The sequence below is a fragment of the Charadrius vociferus genome, unplaced genomic scaffold, assembly GCF_000708025.1.
Source record: "Charadrius vociferus isolate BGI_N301 unplaced genomic scaffold, ASM70802v2 scaffold858, whole genome shotgun sequence".
In the NCBI taxonomy this organism is placed as follows: Eukaryota; Metazoa; Chordata; class Aves; order Charadriiformes; family Charadriidae; genus Charadrius; species Charadrius vociferus.
In genome coordinates, this window is record NW_009649724.1 from 4,041,140 (window position 1) to 4,063,183 (window position 22,044).

Below are 22,044 nucleotides of genomic sequence, written 5' to 3' on the forward strand. Positions count from 1 at the left end.
GGGGGGGGCAAAGCTTTCCCCACCGGGGGAGGGTTTCGCACCATTCCCCCATGGAATCTGCTGCACCGAACCACCAGGAGATGGTGCACAGAAGATTTGGGGTTGGCTTTGCTTCAAATCATCACCTCAATATCGGGTTCAGGGTTGGTTTTCTTTTTTTCCTGCAGAATAATTAATTCCCGCAGGAATGGCCTGTGCCCGGCCACCTCGGTCTCCCACGGGGTTCCACTTCCATCCCATCCCACCCATTTCCATCCCATTTCTATCCCATCCCATCCTCGTGATACACAAAATCAGCAGCCCACCCCTCGAGGCTTCTAGTTCTAAGGCGCAAAATCCATCTCTCCCGCGCCGGGGTGGGATTTTGCCAACCCCTGAGATAATTAGCGACATTAACACCCATTTTTACATGGGAAATAACACGAAATATTGGCAGCTTTGCTGCTGAAGGCAGCGAAGTTCATTCCCCTTTATCAGGCTGGAAAGCAAGAGGTAGCAGGAACCCGGAGGGCACCGGCCCCATTTGAAGACGGACGTGTCCAGCGCCAATGATATTAATTGATAAAATACCCGACGGCTCTGGTATTGCCAAGGCTAATTGCGCAACCACATCAATATTTGAAGAGCATCCTCGCTTCGTCCCTCAACCTACGTGGGATGGGGTTTCCTTGCTGGCGAGACGCGAGGTAACGGGACAGAGAGTTTTACCCGTGGTGACAGGCAAGCCCGCCGTAATTAGGCTTTAATTGCCACCGGCTCGTAGACAATCCCAGAGTAATTATTGGGGCCGCAGCTCAGCGGGGGGAGCTGGGATTTGCTTGAAGGATATTTAGACCCTTTGGGTCTCTTGGGTTCCCCCGCTAGGTTTATTGCATCTGGAAACAATAAACGGCGTTCAATAAAACTCCAGCAACAATAATGCATCCCAAATGTCTATTTTTACCATGCCCCCAAGACGGAATATTAAAAGCTTCGCTTCCCAGGATCTTCTCGGCCCCCAGCTCCCTCCCGCTGGTGCCGGCGGGATGGGCTCCTTTTGGGGTGATGGTTTCCATCCCGGAGCTTTCTCCCACGGCCTGGGGCAGCACCAACAGGACCAAGAGCGGAAGAAAAGCCCTGGCAGAGACGCAAACTCAGCATCGGGGCTGCTCCAGCTCCACATCTCCATGAGCTGCCTTTCCTGGATGTCCCCACTGAGAGGTCTCTCTGCGGCTTGAGCTTCACCAAGGTTTGGGGAAACGATGGTGATCCCATGAGCACCACTTGAGTCCACCCCATCGGAACCTCAGGACGTCTGAGAGCACCAGTGGGGCATCCTCGGGGCAGGTACGGGGTGCCTGCTGTGCCTACTCACATCTCCTCGGGGGACGTATCTCCCAAGGGACCCCTCGGGTGGACCCAAAGGCCAGCAAAGAGCTTCCAGTGGCCACCGCAGCTCCAGTAGACGATACGTTTTGAAAAGCCACCAGAAAATACCGCGCCTCGGAAACGTATTTGCTGCCTTAGCAGAATGCCACGAGCGTTTGCTGGGTAGTTAGTCATTGCTAATGACTACACCCTGCCCTAATATTTAATTTACAAAGGATAAATTGCCAGTTAGATTAATTCAGCATGATGAGCGCCGAGTAATTTGGAGAAGAAAAGGGGGGGGGGGGAAATCCCTAGCTGTTTGAGAAGTGAATTTGTAACAAGCTCTGCCGTCACCCGATCCAAAGGTATTCAGAAATGGCATCAATAAAATGCTTTAGAGAACACCCCGGCTGCAGCGGTGAGGATGGGGGCAGAGGTTTTGCCATCCCAGGATGGCCTCGCACCATCACGCCGCAGCCGAAACGCTGCCGAAAAGGGTGAGGAGGCCACAGATCTATTAACGAAGGAGGAGGGGGATGCCCTTGGCCAGGCTCGCAGCATCTGCTGGAGAGGGACAAGAATGGGGCGATTCATGCCCAGCACAAGCCGGCTTTGTCCTGCTGCCTGCCGACCACCTCGGGCTCACCCGTCCTCAACCCACAGCCTAGAAACGCCGCCTGGCTTCACAAGCCCCGGGACCTCAAGAAACCCTCCCAAAGCTCCAGCGTCAAAACGCTGCCCTCTGCTCTCGGGGCAGGCGGGGAGACCCCGCGTATCCCGAAGGAGATGGGTGACGGCCAGGCAGCGCGCTTTCTAGTCTCCCAGCAGAAACCATTCCTCCAGCGGGAGCAGACAGATGGTCTGCGGAAGATGTGCTGCTCGGTCGGCTGTCACAGTCCTCGGAAAGTCTATTTTCAAGACAGCTTTTTTTTTTTCCCCCCCCTTTTTTTTTTTTTTTAATACCTGAAGAAGGAAGCTTCCTGGGCAACAAGATGATCCAATCTGTTGTTTAACCATCTCCATGCCTGGGCTGACCTAGGTGGGTACATAAAACCGTGGTGTTCCCTCACCCAAGCTCCCTCTCGGCACAGAAAACACCCCATGATGGGAAAAAAAAAAAAAAAATCATCCCTGTCCCTTAGCAGCTTAAAACCTGGGATGCAAACCAGCCAACCCTGCTGGTCATCTCCAGATCCACTCCTCAAGCAACTCAGGCCCCCAGAGTGCTCTGTTCAGGAGATCTGAAAGAAGAGGGAAAGACTCCCCTGAGAGATCAGCCCAGCTTTCTTACCACGTCCTGCATTTTTGCAGAGAAATAAGAATAGAAAAGGTGGCTGCATCCAGATGCGCTGCCTCTCCCCTGCTGCTAAAAGGTACCGGGGAACTGCCTGACCTGAATATTTATTAATCGGATGAGCCAAACAAAGCCCCGGGCATCTCTGATGATGCCACTTGCAATCCAGCCGGCTCTGGACTGCTCCATCACAGGGCAGCACCGTGGCACACCGAGCAGCCCTGGAAACAAATCACATCTTTTTTTTCCCCCCCAACAATCAGCAGAAAAAAACACCCCACCCTTAGAGCTCAGTGTGTTGAAAGGAGTAAATAACTAGGGTAGCCGGCAAGATGATTCCTGCAATTACATCCCTGACCAGAAACCAGAGCCCTTTTTGGCAGCAAGAACTCATGAAGTTTTCAGAGGTTGGTGCCCAGTGGAGAAGATGCGGGGGAAGCGACGGCTGAACCTCTCTCCATACCTAGAAATCTATTTTTCCTCACCGCAACGGGCAGCCGTCGCCGGGGCACAGCGCAAGGACCATTTAAACAGAGTCAAGCGGTGAGGAAGAAGTTGGCGCCCCACCGAAAGAGGAAGAAAAACCTCACCAGAGCTGGAAAGCGGCAGCAAAGACACCCACGGTCTCACGTGGCTCCTTCGCCGGGACCCTCCAGCTGCAGGAAGGCATTTACTGCCTTGCCACCACCTTGGCAGAAAGAAAAGTAGTATTATTTACTTTATGGGTTGTTTTCTGAAGAGCACCCTGAAGAATCCTTGTAAAATTTTGAGGAGCCTCTGTCAGGGAGGGGCTGCCCTTTTTAAACGAGCTCATCTGAGCCGGATATATGACTAATTAGCAGGGTAGAGGTGACAGCTCCGAGGCTGAGGATCAGGCAGCACACGCAGTCGCATTCGCAAAGCCCATAGCATTTGGCCGGCTGGGAGAGGCGAGGACTGGGGTTAGTCATTATTTGGAGCAAGAAACCCCTCCCTGCCCCAGAAAAGCTGCAATCCCACTCCCAGGGGTAAATCCGTAAGAAATAAGTGAAGGTTTCTGAGGACGGAGGGTTTCCTTGCACCCCTTCGGCTGCCTACTCCCCTGTTTGGGCTGATGTTTGGTGGCAGGGGTTGAATTTTGGGCGGAGAAGATTGAGGCACACAGAACCTCCTGCCCAAACCCCTCCGCTCGCTGCATCCCAGAGGCGCCCAGTCCCTGGTAAAAACCAGCACACTAAAAGGGGTTACTCAATCAATGTTTTAATTGACTTGAGCAGAAGACATGGTTTCCATAGCAATGGGCCATCAGCCCCGGTTTGTACAAAATCTGAGTTTAAAAAAAAAAAAAAGCACCAAAACCTTTAAAAAAACGACACAAACCCTGAAAACGGGCATTTATTAAAAAGATACAAAAAGCGCCTCCGCCAGCTCACACTCTTCCTGCCTCCTGGAATTTCTTAAACAGAAGTTCGTCAGCCCGAAGGGCGAAGGTCAAAGCCCGTTTCTGGTAGTACATGGAGTCCATCGCCAGGTTGTCAATCACGTCTGCCAGGAGATGGGCTCTCTCGACAGAGCTGCCGGGGGCGTCGTAGCCCAGAGCGGTGAAATGCACGTGCAGGTGGTAGTAGGAGGGTTGGTAATGCAGGTAGATTCGCAGCTGGGATCCGGGCACACCGAAGCGCTTCGTTATGGCCTCCTAAGGAGAAGAAAACAGGAAAAAAAAAAGAGCCAGAGGTCAGGACTAGCAACACACAGCGAGGGCACGGGGAGGCAGGCAGCGTGTGGACAGACAGACCTTGCAACGGATGGAAAGGAGCATCCCCCGGTGGCACAGAAGGCGGAGAGAAAGGCAGAAGCGATTTCTGCTTCCTCCATCCTCACAGCAAGGGAGAGGGGGAAGTTGGGAAGTACAGAGCTCTTCCCCATCCTCCGTTTCAGCCTCTGCAGGGATGGAGCGATGTCTCCGACTGCCCCACTTTTCTCCCTCCGTGACGGGACGTGCTCTCCACTCGTATCATTTTCCCTTCCACCCTTATCGCTTCGGCTCGCTCGGCAAGTTACGGGGATCCTGTTACCAGCCAGTATAATTAAAACTATAAACAGCAACGGCAAACTCCAGCACACTGGCTTGGTTCACTGCTCAGCGCACTGCAATCCCCTGACTAATCTCTTAATTAATCTCCGCTTTCCCCAGTGCAATTACTTTCCAAATTTCTAACATGGTGAAGGAAAGAGACGCTATCGTGCATCCATCTACCAAGCATGCCCCGTCATGGGGCTGGAAAGAACTTGTCAGCTGGTGAGAATGGTCAAAGGGTTGGGAAGGAAGTTATCAATACAGGGAGAGCAGGGCTCGACTCCTGCAACTCACTGCTAACGGAGAAATATTGAGCACCCCTGAAAACACCTCGAACACGGCACGGCTTTCCGATGCCCCGGGGGAAGGTGCCAACGGAGCAGCATGATGCTAGAGCGGGCAGCGCAGCCCCGGTTCTTGACCATATTGTCATCTCTTGGTTACTGGTCCCCACGCAGATGCTGTGCGTAGGTCGGACAGGCAGCTGCCAGAAAATGCAGGCAGCAGCCCTGCAGCAGGCAGGCCGTGCTCTCCTCGGCCAGGACAACAGCGTGGGACCAGCCTTGCGCTTACCTTGCCTTCTTGCAAGATGTTCCTCAGCAGCAGGAGGTGCTCGGCGGTGAGGTCCCGCAGCGACTTGACCTCTCGGCGGTGAATGAGGGCTATCAGGTAGAGGTCATCCAGCTGCAGAGAGACAGAGGACGGTGACGAAGGTGACCACACAAAGAGCAGAAGGAGGCACGAGCGCTTGGGATCTGGCACACCAACCACCGCTTTCCAGGCTGTGTTATAAGGGGCTGTCTGCCATCGTGTTTAACGCACACCCAAGCCGGGTCGAATCCAGTATGAGACGTGCTCACCCCAAAACCCACTGCGCCTCAAAGCATCATTTCTGGACAAACTGGGATCTTTCGAAGGATAAGCGAGAATAGGACAGCTTCACCCCCACTGACAAACAGCGGGATCACAAATATCTTCTCAGCTTTAAAGGTAGATCGACTGAACAACTCTTTTCTACCGTAAACACAGCACTTGCACATTCACAACGTCTCCCTGAGCATCTCAAAAACGTTGTCCCAGCGCAGATGGAGGCTGGCAGGAGAGGCACAGGCACCCACCCTGCTAGGTGGAGGAAACTTGAGGCCCAAGGCCAGGAGGCCGTGGGGTCTGTCAGCAACCCCCACGCGCAGACACCACGCCGAGCATGCCCTTTTCTGCAGAGCAAGCGAACGGTTTATCTCCACACTCAGACGAGGATTTACAGTGAATCGCAGCAGCCAAAACTGCGACTGTAGAATTTTCCAAGTGAAAAGCTTCCTATATTTCCACTGTGCAAATAGCCGGCCACTTTCCAGTCACACCAGTTCCATAAATAACTATTTTCAAGATTTAATCAGTCACCGGACAACTCCAGTGCAGTAAAATACTGCCGTTCAGCAGCTTTCAGCCAACCTTTGGCATGCCCTGAAGCACTTACCAAATTCACTGTTTAACAAGACGTAGCGCTGTGGATCATTACATTTCGAAAAAAATTAAATAAAAAAACCCCATCTCTTTCAGCTCAGTTAGTGGTTTTCTAATATAAACACCGCAAAGCGAAGGGTTTAGATATTTGAGACCCAGCAGATCTTTTCAGGGCTGTGAGAAACCCATCTGGCTATTTGGAAACAGAGGCTCGTGCCAAAAGATGCTCTCAGGACCCTGTCTCGGGTCTCTCGAAACACGAAGCTGCTATTTGCACCCAGCCAGCACAGCGACGCTCATGGTTCGGTTTGATTCCTAAAGCAGCCTGTGCACAGCTCCGGAAAAAGACGGTGTATCGGCTTGTCCTCTTTGGATCAGGGCTGGCTGGCAGGAGGCAAAGCAAACATCTCTTCTCCTTAGAACATCTGCATGTTGCTGTTTGAAACAAATAAGCCTGTTGCTAAAAAGGCCCTGAATGATGTCATGCCGGGCATCGTTTCAGGCAACGCCTCAGGGCTCCTTGCGGGTTTGAAACCAGCTCAAAAGAAGGGGGGCGGGGGGGAGAACCACACCAAAAATAATTTAAAAAAAAAAAAACCAAACAAACCAAGAAACCAACTCAAACAACTATCAAGGTTGGGCAGAAGCTGACGCAGCACCCAGAAGGTCGAGGCCGGCAGCAAGCCTGCAGACTTCATGGTACAAATGAGAAATCTTCCTCCCGTCCATCAGCCTGAAATAATTACAGGTGAATTCGCAGCATTTGCTGACAAGGTGCTAAGCTAGTGCAAGGCAACACTGTTGAAGAGACTTCTAAGGAGAGGCTCGGAGAGTCCTGCTGGGAGCTCTGTCTTGCTTCCCTGACTTAATTTAGTAGCCTTGCCTGTTTGCCGGGAAGAAGGAACCAGTGCTCGCGGGCAGCCCCAGGGCTGCCGGGATCAGCTTTGGCTCAGCATCACCCACAGCCAAGAAGAAATTCCTTGGCTCGAAGGCAGAAGTCGACAGCCCTCGCTGGGATGCTGACTCGCCTGCCTGGGAAGGAGACAGGCAATGGGAAGGTCCCAGATAGCCCCAGGGATGACGGCTCTCTCGTTGCAGACAGCAGCCCAGCCGCTGGGAAGCTATCAAGAAGATCCTGTTCAGCATACCAAGAGGCGACAGCAGCATGGGGAAACCATGTCAAAGACAAATCCTACCATTAAAGCACTCCCTGACGGTGCTAGCTGCAAGACGTGGATACAGCGGGTCTCTAGAGAAAGCTAAAGCATAATTTTTAGCCCATCTGCCTCCAATCCTGATGTGATCTGCAAAGCTTGGTTGTGGCAAGTGAGGATTTACAACCAAGGCTTTGCTCGAAGCAAGGAAAGGGGCGGCGTGCTGCACTTTCTTGGATCCCTAAATATTGCCACCCTAAAAGTAATGGGCACTGAACAAGGCACAGCAGCATAAGAACAACTGCAAGCTTGCCATGTATCACTTGCTTTGCAAAGTCTCTTCAGGAGGCAGATCGTGTCTCCCGGTGAAGAAGTGGAAATTTGAGCTTGGTTACCCCATCACGGCTTGAGAAGGGATTTTTGGAGTAGCTGATGTGCAAGGAATGGAGACTACCCTGCAGTGACTTACTCACCTGCCCTCCCTGTGTCATTCCGCCAGGCGACGCAGCACCAGACCAGAACTCGGTGCCCCCAGGACAGAAATACAGAATTGTGCTGCCCATGAGCAGGCTTGTGCTCCTATTTTTTTTCATTTTATTTTTAGTTTTTAGTTCTCATTTCTAAGTTTTAATCACATTGTAACTTCCCCCCCCGGCCACCCACAGAATCATTTTGAGGATCAGAAACACAAAGGGGACTTTTTTTTTTTTTTCTCCTTTTTTTTTTTTGACTCTACCAATTTCAAGGGGTTCACATGTGGAGTATCACCTCCCCCGGCACATCCCCAGAAGTACAGTACGAAACAGAGCCGGAGCCCAAGGAAATAATGAGCCACTCAATTAAGCATTATAGCCTGGGCTTAAAAACCTCCACGTTTCAATGAGTGGCCACTCCCACGAGGGGTTAAGCAGCTGCTCATAAGCTAACGACCATCTGTTTAATATCGTGTGGAGGAGAGGTAATCGCAGCAACTGAAGGACAACACATCTGCCTGGTTTGCCCCTAAAAGTCGAGGCTTGCAAAAAAACCCAAACAAGTTCATCAGGAACAAACACGCAGCTGGATTTAGGTTCAAACACATCACGACAACATTTGGGCTAAGACAGGAAAGAGAAAGCGAAGCTAACAAATCACCCAGCAGCAGTGAGAACAGCCTGTGTTCTGCAGTGTCCACAATTAGCACGTGATAAAAGGCCCTGGCAATATCATCACTTAATGACAGTGTGAACAGGAAGGACCTATTCCCCTACTAGAACTTTCATTAGTGTGCTATTAGTAGCACGAAAGTGGACATTTCCTCTGGATTACCTTCAGACAAGCAGCATCCCTTCAAAGATTAAGAACACCAAACAAACCTGGTTTTGATTCCACTTAAGATCTGGGACTAGGACAAATCCATTGCAAGGATCTGGGTTTTCATGGACGATTCGATCAGCCTCAGCTTTCTTCTCCAGGATATTGTACACCCACTGAAAGAGAAATATGCAATTTATAAATCAGCAGAGGAAAAAAAAAAAAACTCAACACCTCAGGCACATTTAGCCCAAGCTCATGGATTAGTGCATATCCGCTGCAAGCGGAATACAAAACAAAAAAAAACCCCAACGACTTTATTTTAAGATGACCAAATAATTTCATAGCTGATAACATTTGTAGTTAATTATCCATAAAACATTCCAACAACAAACTCCGGGCTATTAGAAGCACTTCAGTGAAAAGGTACCCCCTCCCCGACCCCGCTGCGTGGCACTACACCGCCAACGAGCTAAATTATTCAGGGATTTTTACTTTCCTCTCAAGCGTTAAGAGCTGGCCACAGCTGGAGATGAGGTACTGAACAGAGATGGTTTAGCCCACTGTAGAAATAGTTGCATTTTCCCCTAAGAGGATTTAAGATCGTTCTCCTCGATGGTGTCTAGCAATAAACCAGACCTGGCTGCTTTAGGAATTACGTGGAGATGGGAGCTGCTGGATGGAGCACTAAATACCCCGAGGGGCAGCAGCATCCCTCCGGCGTGCTCCCACCGGTTGGCAACGGATAGGTACAGGCGTTCAGGCAGATCAGCCACCAACACAAGCACCTCGGAGCACGCCAGACCCCGGTGAGGTGGGGCAGCGGCGGAAGCCGGTTCTTGTAGGGCTCAGCAGATGCTTCTTGCAGCACCACAGGGCTGTTCGAACCTTTTTTACCTCCCAGGCTGCACCGAAACCTTTACAACTAGGTCTGGGAAGGGAACTCGGCTGATTTTTCCCCCGTTCAGAAAGGAAAAAGCAGATTGCTTGCAAGTCTGAAGTTGGATGTAGCTCTGGCTTCTGGCAGCCAGCGCTGGCCAGGCAAATATGGAAGGCCTGTGTTTTCCTGGGCAACGTGTCTTGGTTTCCTGGCTGATTAGAAAACAACTCGCCGCTCTTCTTCCTCTATACTTAAAGCTCCAGCCTCCAGAGGAACTGTAGTCCCTGCTCTGGTTATCCCCTTGCACTCCTCCTTCAAAACAAAGCACCATCCAGAGATGAGTTTCGGCTACAAAATGGAAGAGACCAGGGATAAACAACAGAGTAAAACCAGCAGAGAGCATCTTCGCTTTTCCTGTCTCCCAACCTGAGCTCCAGCATCCTTCTTTACACCTCCAAAACGCACTTTATGCTCTAGCTTAAGTATCAGGCTGCCAAGGGAGTCCCCAGGCAGGTCCCTAGAAGATAAGGCAGCAGAAAATGGATAGGGCTTGAAAGCTGAAACCATTTCGAAACATCATTTTCCCCAGGAAGTTTAGGTATGAAACATTTTGGTTGCCCCAGGTGGGTAGGGAAGATGCAGCCAGCCTCGCAGACGCGCCAAGCGAGCTGGGTCAGTGGATGCCGTGCACATCAGACACTCGAGATAAAGAGACAGCCCTTTTAGGGAACTCTGTCAAGAGTTTAATTAATCCAATCAAAACTTAGGATCATTGTGATCTGACCTGAATAAATCCTTAGGGAGAAGCCAAACTCTCCTCCCTTGATCTGTTTTGTGGGGGTTTTTTCCTGCTTAAATTTCTCATCTTTTCTTCCTAGCAACCATGTCTTCAAGAAGATTAGATTCCCAAAGCCATTTTGGAAAGCAAGGCACAAGATCGCTGTGCTCTGACCTCGGAAGAAAAGCAGGGCAGGAAGCGCAGCAGGAAATGAAAGTTTGCCCTTTTTGGGTTTTTTTTTTTTTTTTTTTTTAATGCCTGCTCTTTTCACAAGCGCCAAGCTATCAGTGCCCTAAATAACTTCACCGATCAGATGAGCTGAATTTTAAACCCCACGCTGCCTCATGTGATAGGCAGGTCATCAGCTGACCGCTCTTGCTGTTTCCAGCACAAGCCCAGCGAGGACAACACATGTCCAGAGACTGGCACCACAATAAAACCATTATACTGAAAGCATCCACGCCTTGTATCCTCCAGGAGAAAACAGAGCTGCCTCTGTAAGTCCCCCCATATTCTTGTTACCCTTCACATTTCCCTTTCCGCTCGTTAAAACCAGTTAGATAAAGACAAGAAACGGCATTATCAAATCACAAGAGGTCAAGGACTGACTGTGCTGACCACGATTTCCTCAGCAGATGCTCCCGACGGTCACCAGGAATGTGTTTCCACGTACAGAAATCAGCTCACAAGCATTTAGTGAGAGAGGCAGAGAGCACGAGCTCAAGCAATGTCTGAAGGCAGCTGCTACACCAGGAAACTTAACAGCCGTAAAGCAAAAGCACGGAGAAAACATTCGTGCAGGTTGCCGTCTGGTAGAAACACACTCTTGTCTTTCTCCAGCTAATAAATGCCGCCTGTATGTTATTGGTGTTGCAGCCTGGCTGCCGGCGAGAAAGCTGAACGATGGAGCAAAGAAAAGCAGGCGGGCGAGGAGTAATTGAGCGCACACTGCGGCTTGCGAGGTGCCTTCTGGTACGAGACGTAGAAAGCAGGATCCGCGTTCATCTGCAAGCGATTAGAAAACAGACGTTGCAACAGTGAACCCTGTTAACCGTTCTGCTGCTGTTTAAGGCAGCAAAAGAAAGAGGTGTGGGGAATACCCAAGGCCTGTGGTTGGTTGCTTTTTGGCGTTTATTTTTAATGGGTAGCCTCAGCAGAGCCAGGATATGGTTCATGCCTGCTTCTGCGCAGGCTGGTTCCTACAGACTTGGGTGCCTCTGGTCCCTGAAGAAGACAGACAGGGAGAGGAATGGTCAAAAAGGATGTGAAACAGGAAAAAAGTCTACTTGCACCAGGCAGCAGCAGAAGGATGCTAAAAAGTACAGCTTTGCCACGGGGAATATGGACCAAAGGGCTTAATGGCAGAGGAGCTGAAGGCAAAGCCCGAGGAGCGAGTTGCAATGCAGGAATCCAAGAGCGATCTGCGCACTTCCACAACACCCAAGAGACTCCTAAAAAGCCCAGCGAACTGCACCAACGCCCAGGGAGACACCCTTGGAAAGGAGGAGGAACGCCCCAGCACAGAAAGTCTCCAGAAACCTCGGGAAAGGCAGCTTTGGGTACACCTCCAAGGCAAATGTTTTTCTGCAAAGATGGAGAAGGATGCCCCAGAGGACAGAAGGATGAGGACACCGCAGGAGCTTAGGGGAAAGAAAGGCCCGTTTGGCATCGCTGAGCTTACCCTAAAAGTCAGACAGTCTCAAGAAAGCATGATAGAGGGGGGGGGGGCATTCAGGCAGCATCACAACTCAGGACCAGCAGAAATAATCTGCAGCTGGTCATATTTGAGAAGCAGGCTGCCCAGCCAGATGAGAGCATGCAGAACCGTGGAGCTGACAACACGCTGATGGAACAACCAGAAGGGAGACGGGGGCAGAGCACTCCCGACTCTTCTGCCTCCAACTTGGGCTTTGGAGTAGACATTGTCAGCCCGGCGTGTTGAAGGAGGCCGCCAAAGACATCCTTTGCAGAAGGGAAGCAGTGGTAACCCATACCTGGATGCTGAAGCTCTGCGACTGGATGAAGGGCAGCGTTATGTTCTTGTAATCCTCCCAGGTTTCGCGGATGAGGTGCACTTCTTGACGGAGGTATTTCTGAAGGTGTTTCTCCGTGGCGGGGTACACCACTGTGGTTTTTATCTCTAGAAACAAATACATTTACTGAGTTACCATCACAGATGAAAACCACGCAGTCCCCCAGAAATCTGTTTTGCCTTCCAACAAATGCCACACTAACACACTTTTAAAAGATACCACTAAAATAGCGGGGTGGGGGACAATGGACATGGAAAGCAAACAAGTGCTTTAACCTCCCAGGCTGCTGCCGCTTTTTTTGAGGAAGGATAAGCCGACAACACAGCCAGGGCCTGTCTTTCCAGTTCAGGTGGAGGAGTTTGCTGTCTGAAGTTTTTTTTCCCCACACTTGCTTATTCAGGCATATCAACAACATCGGGGCAGAGCTGGGCCTCCCAGGGAAGAGCTTATGCGCAGTCGACAACCAGGACAGAAACACGACCCCGGGGGCAGAGGCGCATCTTCCTCATACTCAAATCCAAAGCCCATGGGGATGTTGACGAGCGAGCACCCAGCAACTTTCTCCAGCCACGAAACCAGACATCGTATGAGCTGCAAGCAGCAGGGCCGCACCGGGGCTGGCTCGAGGAGCAGCTCCTTCCCAGAGCTCTCAGCCATCAGGATGCTCGGCTTGGAGCACAGGAGGCAAAGAGGTCACGGGCACAGGGACTGATCCGGAACAAACACCACGGGCTGATGTGTTAACAGGGCACGGGACGAGCCACGGGAAGAGGGCTGGGTGATTCCCCTGCACCAGCCGACAAAGAGCATTTAGCTGTTTACTCTAGCAAAAGGAAAACAATTTTTGTTTACCTGGAGATTAAAACTTCGCTGCGTAATTTCTGTGGCATTAAACAGGATGCAAGTGCGTACCTCGTCACCCTGGCAGCTTTGACCTCAGCAGCAGTAAATCCTACCCACAGCGCTAAAACACTTGGAAAAATATCCCTCTTTGGCCGAGATTAGATGCGTGATACAGAGCCTACCACAACTCCAAGGGCACTCCGCCTTCCCAGCTAACGAGAGGTGCTAGAAAACTTAACGCAGGAAAGAGACAAACCTCGCAAGCCCGGACAAACCCCGAGCGGATCGGACCGAAGCAAGTGCCTGCAGCACTGCAAACACTACAGCTTGTGCCCAAGGTCTGCCATGGTCACGAAAACCACGGGCTGCACACTCACCAGGGTACCAAAGAATCATGCTTCACGCTATATATACATGTATATGCGCTGGCTATACTGAATATAAATATCTATTTGTTCCTAAAGCCAGGATTTAGGGTGGTTTTGTGTGGGTTTTTTTGTTTTCTGGTTTGTTTTGTTGGTTTGTGGGGTTTTTTTTCCCCGCCAAGGATGGTGCTGCCTAAGCCAGGAGACTCTGCCTTTTCATTTCATGCCAAACCCAGCTTAATGAAATCCACAGGAAAATGCTGGTAACATGAAATATGAAAATGCAAACCACAAGGGCAGTCTGGTCTGATTCCCACCATACACATGTTCAAACAAGGTTGTTTTCCAGGACTCGATTAGCACTTCTAGTGGGATGATGTAATAGCAAAGAAGAAGAGAAAAAAAAAAAAAAGGCAAAGCTTTAAGCTAGGAGCAGAGGAGCTACAAAGACCAGCAAAGCACTGGGGAGAAAACAAAAAGGTAAAAGATAAGAAGATACAACACCCAGCCTCAGGCTGGAACCTCTACAATTTAATTTTATACCCCAAAAGAAGAGCAGAGACTACAGCAGAAACCCCTCTGTGCTGGGGGTGGCAGCAACCACAGTCCACGTGCTGGCTTGGGAAGGGGTTGCAGACCCTTCACAGCTTCCCCAGCACCTCCCAGTTTTGGGCGGAGGGGCTGCTCATGGTGGGGAGAGCCACTTAGGATACTTTAAAGCCTAGTACAAGATCAGAGAAATCCTTAATGTGCAGCTGTGGTTGAGCAGCAGATGTTTGAAGGGGGGGGGGAAGAGGCTGTGGTTCACTAATGATTATTTCCCTTCTAGAGGTCTCATCAACCCTGAAACACCCCAGCAATGCTAATTAGCATAAATCACGACGGCCGGAGAAGCTGTTTGATAAATGCTCAGAGCCTGACTATCGTTAAGAGCTTGCGCACAGGATGCAAAGCCCCAGCTAAGGCTGGGCTCAGCCGCAGGAAACATCCATGGCGAGACTGGGCTCGCCACAAAATCTTTCCATTGCTGGCGAGCAGCCACATTCACGCTCCGCTTTAAAAGCCGCCCTGCTCCTGGCAGACTCTACGCGCACTAAAGCATCACGTACACCGTGGGGCAGCCGAAACCTACCCTGGCCTAGAAATGGGGGTGAAGAACCGCTGGACACATGATGTGGGTTTTCAAGCTTGCTGAAGGGTCAAAGATTGTCTCTGCACACATCTGAGTCACATCAGCTGGCGTGTTCCTGAACACCAGCCCAGGGACGCCACGAAAACGCCTGTGGTTTATTCTGGAAGTCAGGACTGACTGTCAATTAACTGGAGGTTATAAAAAAAAAAAAAAAAAAGAGGTTTAATTGAAGGAACCTGGATGAGCAGGAGGCAGAGGTACTGCGATGGCAGAGAACAACCGATTGGGCAGTTCTCGGGGGTGGGGGTGGTGTCTTTGAGGGGATACACTGCACCGTTGTTTCCCTACCGAGGAGAAAAGGAAGGCCGGATTGACCAGAAACAAAATTACTTCTTCCCTTTCCTGCTAAAAACGAGAGCAAAAAAAAACGACACAAGAAACAAAACCAAAATACCAGCTCAATTTGCGGAACTCATGGGAAAAAAAGGGTTGAAGGTAGCTATTGCCAAGAGGAGAGGATGGAGCATATTATCCCATGCTTATGGCACAGGACAGCTACATGTTGTAGATGGGAAAGAGGTAGAGAGCGAGCTTGTGCATGAAGGAACGTGCACTCCAGGCTCACTAGCGATGCCCCTTTTGCACTGCAGTGTCCCCAGGCTCTGCCAAAATCCCCCTCCAGCTCAGTCAAATTGCAAACCGATGCAAATGGCAAGCAGAGGCCAGAGTGACCCACTGCGCTCGCTTCTCCCATCCCACTCAACAACACTGAAATGGACCACTGTAGTTTTGTTTTAAATAGATTTAAACACGTCGGGGAGCCAAGAGAAGCATACAGGGCAGGAACAACCTGTTTCTCCTTTTGGGCAGGGGTGCTTTTTCCTCCCTTTGCTAGTAGGAAGCTGAGCTTTGGCTTATAATCTGCCTAATCAACTCAGCCGTCAGGTGCAGGAAGGTGCCAAGCCAAGGAAGCGGCAGAGAAAGTCCCAGTTGCACTCTTGCAAGTTTTCTTTTCCTTTGCAAACCTCTTTCCTGCCACACACCTGATGACGGGAAGACAGCGCAGAGCTTCAATGCAGCCCTAACTAAACACGATGCACAACCTCCCCCTTCCCCTGCTGTATTAACACGGTTTATTCAGTTTTATGATCACAACTGTGCAGCAGTCACCAGGGAACACCTAATTTTAACCCAGGCCCAACCAGGTGCGACCGGCAGCTTTGCCTCAGACATCTGGGGCTTTCCTTACTGATTAAAATAAAAACACAAAAGGATAAAGCTTGCAAGAGCTCACAGTCTCCAAGGCCAGCACATGCCAGGGCAAGCCAAGCGCGCCGCTGGGGACTTCTGCCAAGGCTGTCTGGCCCCTGGTTCTCCCGCACGGACTGAGGACGCGGTGGGCTATAGCTGCAACAGCCACAGCGAAGAGGAAAGTTGCAGGTTACCGACCCAAAAAACGCAGAGCAAAGCAGGGTGATACCTCCCACCATCCCCCAAACCACTGCTCCAGGCTCCAGCTTTTTATTTAAGTGTAAATGCAAAGTGTTTTCTTCGCTGGGCAAGCCCCGCAGGCAGGCAGAGCATGGAAACGCCGGGAGACAAACCAACCTTCCCTGTGCAGCTCCTACAAGTTTCTCCAGCTCCTCGCTGCCTGAAACCAGACACTCTTTGGGCTCAGGAAAGCAGGGATATGTATCACTTCCTGCATGACTGAATACTTTCCTTCCATGCTCTCCCATTTCTCCCACAATTTCTCCACCCCCTGTCAAAGAGATGGAGCTGGCACATCCTTTGATGTGCTCGGTTTTAGGCATTTTCAATAAGCTTCAGCCTGTAGCACAGGCATGAGCCATGCCCAGTGAGTAGACTCCTTAAAGGACTGATAAGAGCTCTTAAATTACACCAGCATGGCTTCAGTGCTGGGAAACACAACAGCCAGGCAAGAGGAGGCTGCTTTTTGCTGGAAACAGCAAGGTCTCCTTGCTAAACGGGTGTGAACACCACCAGGAGCTGGATGTTATCAGGGAACATATTGCCTGAACCATCTGGCTTTTGCAATTGAGCCTCTGGCAGCAGGAAAAGTCTTTCCCCTGATATGAAAGCAGCCCTTGCTCTCCCTACAAGGGAGAGCCCCAGAGCTGGGGTTTCCTCCACAAGCATCTCACACCTCTAAGCATAAGCTGCTTCTTAAATCCAGGCAACATCCAGGAACTGGCCTTAAAATGAGTCAGGCACACCCACCTTTGCTGTTAGCAGGGCAGTTACAATCGGAGGACATGCTCTCTGACACCGCTCCTCCTCACAAATTTGCTCACAAGTTTCCTTCTACTTCCTCAGGTGGTTTTGGGTCGCCCTTCAGACAAACTGACTGTTATTAAGTTGGTGTGCAAATGTTATTTCCCATTTTAGCCTTGACACCTCTCTCCCAGTGGCCAGTAAAACCGATGAGCCAAACAAGACACGGCCGAGGTCCTCTTTCTGACCAGCACGGTCTTCACGCATCTCTACACCAGTGTGCTCCCAGCCCTAAAAATCCCATCTTCAAGCTGCAGAGTGAAATTCCTCTTCCCAGGGCAGAAGGGAGTCATTTGCTCAGGTAACATACTTCTTTTAGTCTCCCTTTCTCTGCCTTCACCATGAAAACAAAGCAACTTGCCCAGCGTTGCAGGCTCTTCTACCACCAAGACAAAACAAGCTTTCATCGCACAGGGCCTGTGTTAGCTTGACTCCACGGAGGAGGCAGCATCCGACTCAAACGAGGAGGCGGGGAAAAGCTGAAGAAAATACCCATTTTCAGCTATCCAGAAACTCCAGCTGAAGGAAGAGCTGCCCCGGGGACCTCGGACCGCAAAGGTGGCATTGAGAAACACACTTCACAAAAGCAGAGGGACCAGAGGCAGCTCCTCCTGTGTCAACATGCCCAATGTCACAGTCACTGCGGTCGTGATTTCCTCAGTCTGGAGGTTTACCTTACCTTCAGAAAGGGAGGAGCTGAGCGTAGGGGGCTTGACAGCCTGGGATGCTGTGAAAATCCTGGGGTGAATTCCTCTTCTGCGCAACACCGCAACCCAGGACTTTGTTCAGGGGGCCCGCTTAATGCCAAAGTTTGACCTTTTCTGCAAAATACTTTTACTGCACCATGTTAACCAGATGTAAATCTGCAAGTGCCGAGGCAGACCCTGTGCGAGGGCTTGCTGGGTCTCCACACAATCACTCAACATCCAGGGACTTCTCACAAGCCCTGACATTGTTTGCAGCCTTATAGGAAAATCCTCCTCCTTCATTTTAGGTTTATGAGCTGCATTCTTCACGTCAACTCCCTCCTTGGGCCATGACTCAGCTTGAAAGGGCAATTTCCTTCCCCTCCTGATGCTTACGACCATTTCCCTCTGGTGCCAGCCCAGCTGCCTGCCAGTGGCTCACACAATATGCCTGCAAAAAACAGCTATTTGGCTCCGAATTGCTTCAAAGGAAGAAGCCTCCTTGCTCACCATTCAGAGCCAGGGAGCCTGGAAGGCAGCACCGGGATCTGCAGTTTCCCCCAGGTCTCCTACCCAACATCCAGAGCAGATGCAGCGACGCCAAGGAGATGGCTCAGAAGCAAAGATGCACCACTGTGTAACGCTTCTGCAAAACCTGGCTTTTAAAGGCAATTTTTAAAGTAATTGGAAAGACAAACTTCAGCAGAAGGAAGCCAGAGGCTTTTTGCCCTATTCAAACCTGCAAGAGGAATAGTACCAGTACTCATACAAAAGCACAGCAAGTTTGGTCCAACTATACATGACACAGCATGGCTACGCAGGGCAGAGTCCCAGCACAGAAGACACATCAAATAGAAAAAAAAAAAAAACAATTGAGGGTTTAGTTTAACAAAGGCGCAGAAACCAGATGCGAGAAGACCCAGATTCACCTGGTTTTGCTCCAGTCTCTCAGAAAAAGCAGCATGGCACTGACGGAGACCAGCCTTTTTACCCCAGAAAGGGGTTTCACACCTAGCAAAAATCTTAAATTAAATAAAACATTTTGCTGTTGGAGTAATGCTGGAATTATACAGCACTGCAGCAAAGTGCTACAAAGAAGTCAAACACCAGCACAGCTGGCAGGGCCGCAGCTAGAGAGAGGCCCAGGGGATTTTAGTCTTGCAATGCCACCTCGTGGGAATCCCTGCAAGTCGCTGCCGGCCTCGAAGGCAGCGGGCACACAAGCAGGAGCCTTTGCAGCCAAAGTGTAGCTTTAACGTCTTCCCACGCAGGGCAAGTGCGACAGGCATGGTGTTGCGGTGTTTTCCTGCCACCGGAGCACGGCTTTGTAATGCTGACACCTCTGACTTCAAGTCCTCAGTAGGAGTTTTGCACAACCCAAGCTCCCAAAGCCAGACAGTGCTTCCTCCTACACCACAGAAACAGCATTAAAATAGCAACATTTTCGGGAAGGCACATCAAACATCCCAAAAATTTAATTCAGGACCATAACAACTTATTACTTAAGGCTATCACTCTGATTAATTTTGACTGTTAAACCTGTTTGGCTGTCATTGTGTTTATGGAAGCATCAACATGTAATTAATCACTGCACATCCAGAATTTAAACACATACCACCATTAAATTGAAGTGCCTGGCCTGCCAAAAGAGCAGCCCCACTTTCCAGCGGCGGCTGCAGAGCACCGCAATCCCAGCATGCCTTTCCACCGTGACAAGAATCCGTCTCGCAGAATGACAGCCTTCTACTAGAGCTCTCCAACCCGCTCATCTCACCTCGTCATACGCGGTTATTAATCAGGCTTCGTAACACATAGCTGAGTGAAATCAGCAGGGAGAGGCCAGGTGCTTCCCCGCACGAGGCACACGAGGTTACCAGGATTTAAATCTCCCTTGCAAACGTGGTAGCTGTCTGTCCTTACCACACAACATTGGGCAAAAAAAATAAAGCACGTGAAATGGAACAAGAAGCAGACACGTGCTCTGCAGAGATTGTTTTCAAGATAAGCGTTATGGGGAGAGACAGTATCTCACCAGATTAACCGAAATCACTGGGGGAAAAAAACAAAAAAAAAAACCACAAAACACACAAGGAAAGCTTTCACATGCCCAAGCCTTTCTTCACCTTTAAATCAAGGCTCAGACAGATAACTGCAAATAATCAAGCCATGGCCATTTAATGGGCTCATCAGCTGAACTACGTGTCCGACAGTGTGGGGAAACGGGAGAGAAACATGGCAGTGTCCAAAGCCTCCAGAGTTAAGATGTTGCCTTCAGAGCAGCAACGATCCACCAATCTCCCCACCTCTACCTGGTCTACTGCTGTCAGCCAAACCACAACCAGCGTGGTACAGTCAGGTCCGGCAGCAGCACTTATCTGTCTTGCTTCATCCTCCGGCAGAGGAGCCAGGAGCACATTGACCAGCATCCCAGCCACAACCGCCGGTCCGCAGCCGAGCCACGGAGTGAGGCACCCTCCCAGGAGCCCCCCAGTGCAAGACCGAGAGCACTCACCACTCAGCTCCGGGGGAGGATAGAGGTGGTACGTGCTGTAAATGTCATTGCGCATCTGCAGCTCCAGCTTCGTGTGCTTCTTCAGCAGATCCAATACTTTCTCCTCCTGGAAAGGAGTCTTTTCCAGGATGACTACAGCATCCGTCCCCTCTCCGGAGGGGCTGGTCACCTGGAATAAGAACAGATAAAGCTATCAGCAAACACAAACCCAGTGTTGGCTGGAGAGTTTGAGGCCAGGACCTGAACAGCTCCACCCAGGGACCACAGCAGACACCTTGCAGCCTCTCAGTTCTCATGTGCAAACCTTCTCCTAGTCCAGCCCCCATCCAAAAATAAAGACACATTTGCCCTGAAGCATGGCAGGAATCTGCTCCCCAACAGGGGAACACAGGCGGTTTTTTGGGGGAGCACAGGATGTGGACAATGCCTCAGCCCATCTGCACCTCCCCGGATGCTCCCAGCGCCCACAACTGCATTCCCACTGACCCACATCACTGATTTCATCTCAGATACTCACAAGTTGACACAGGGCCACCAACCAGGTGGTTGGAGGGTCAGGAAGAAGGCAGAGACAGGAATAGGTGTTCACATCACAGTCAGGGAGCAAACCTAGGCTGTTCTGGGGCAGGGAACGCTGCTGCCCTGCTCCGAGGAACCACAATCCAGACGTGGCCTGAATGTGCTCGTTTTGGGAGGTGCAGGATGCAGAACACGCCTCCAGATCACTCCCATTCATACAGGCTGAACACCTGAACATCCCTCCCTGAACACCACTTGGGGAGAGCAAAGGGGTTCACCTGGGGCTCCCAACCAAGGCACACTCACAGGGTGGAGCAGGCAGGTCCGTACCCAGTTCAGTTATCCACTGACCATCAACCCCATTGCCCTGAGAGCGAAGCAGCAGCTTGAAACTTCCCCATCCTCATTGCCTGATCAGACGCACGTCTCCAGGAGAGAGGAGCAGAGGCAGCTGTACTGCTCCCACGCCACGGCCAGGCTCTCTCTGACCATAAAACTCAGAGTTACTACAATCAGGCACCATAAAAGGGAAATTTGATGTGCCCACCCTATTTGCAGCCCCAGAGTTAGCATCTTCCTTGCAATTCAATGCCACTTTACCCACTGAAATGAAAGAACTGCTCGCTGGGCCAAAAGCAACAGCTAAACTAATAAGGAAAAAAATAAAAAATAACCAGAGGCTTCAAATAAGGTTTCCAACAGGAAAAACCCGCTCTCAGGTCCAAAAGCGACAGTTATACTAATAATTAACCTGAGGCTCGAAATAAGGTTCCCAGCATGCTGCTGCCGACAGCAGCCAACTCCTGCCCCCTTGGCCAAATTTGGGCAGCACCAGGCTGGAAAAGCAAGTCTGGGGCCACACTTTGCAAAATAAAGAGGGGTTACGGACTGGAGGGAGGACTCCTGAGGACTGGAGAAAGGCCGACATCTCTCCAATCTTCAAAAAGGGCAAGAAGGAGGACCCAAGGAACTACAGACCGGTTAGTCTCACATCAGTCCTTGGGAAGGTAATGGAGCGACTCATTCTGGATGTCCTCTCCAAACACACTGAGGAACGGGAAGTTATTGGAAGTGGTCAACACGGATTTACCAAGGGTAAATCATGTTTGACCAATTTGATGGCCTTCTATGAGGATGTAACTGGTTGGCTGGATGCGGGGAGAGCCGTAGATGTCATCTACCTTGACTTTAGCAAGGCTTTTGACACTGTCTCCCATAACATCCTCATTAGGAAGCTGAGGAAGTGTGGGTTAGATGAGGTGACAGTGAGGTGGATTGAGAGCTGGCTGTGTGACAGGACTCAGAGGGTTGTGATCAGTGGCACGAAGTCTAGTTGGAGGCCTGTAACCAGTGGTGTCCCCCAGGGGTCGATACTTGGTCCAATTTTGTT

The 22,044-nt window shown here is 50.7% G+C and overlaps 1 protein-coding gene across 1 annotated transcript in view; it reads right to left on the minus strand.

The window, feature by feature from the left end:
• Window positions 1-3,871: 3,871 nt before the first annotated feature.
• DCPS (decapping enzyme, scavenger) overlaps window positions 3,872-22,044 on the minus strand; it is a 19,803-nt gene continuing 1,630 nt past the window's right edge. Inside the window, exons 2-6 of the mRNA XM_009890830.1 lie at window positions 20,136-20,304; window positions 12,264-12,409; window positions 8,674-8,787; window positions 5,274-5,384; window positions 3,872-4,319 (exon numbers count right to left, since the gene is read on the minus strand). Coding sequence (XP_009889132.1) covers window positions 4,053-4,319; window positions 5,274-5,384; window positions 8,674-8,787; window positions 12,264-12,409; window positions 20,136-20,304 — 807 coding nt within the window. The 3' untranslated portion in view covers window positions 3,872-4,052. The remainder of the gene's footprint in view (window positions 4,320-5,273; window positions 5,385-8,673; window positions 8,788-12,263; window positions 12,410-20,135; window positions 20,305-22,044) is intronic.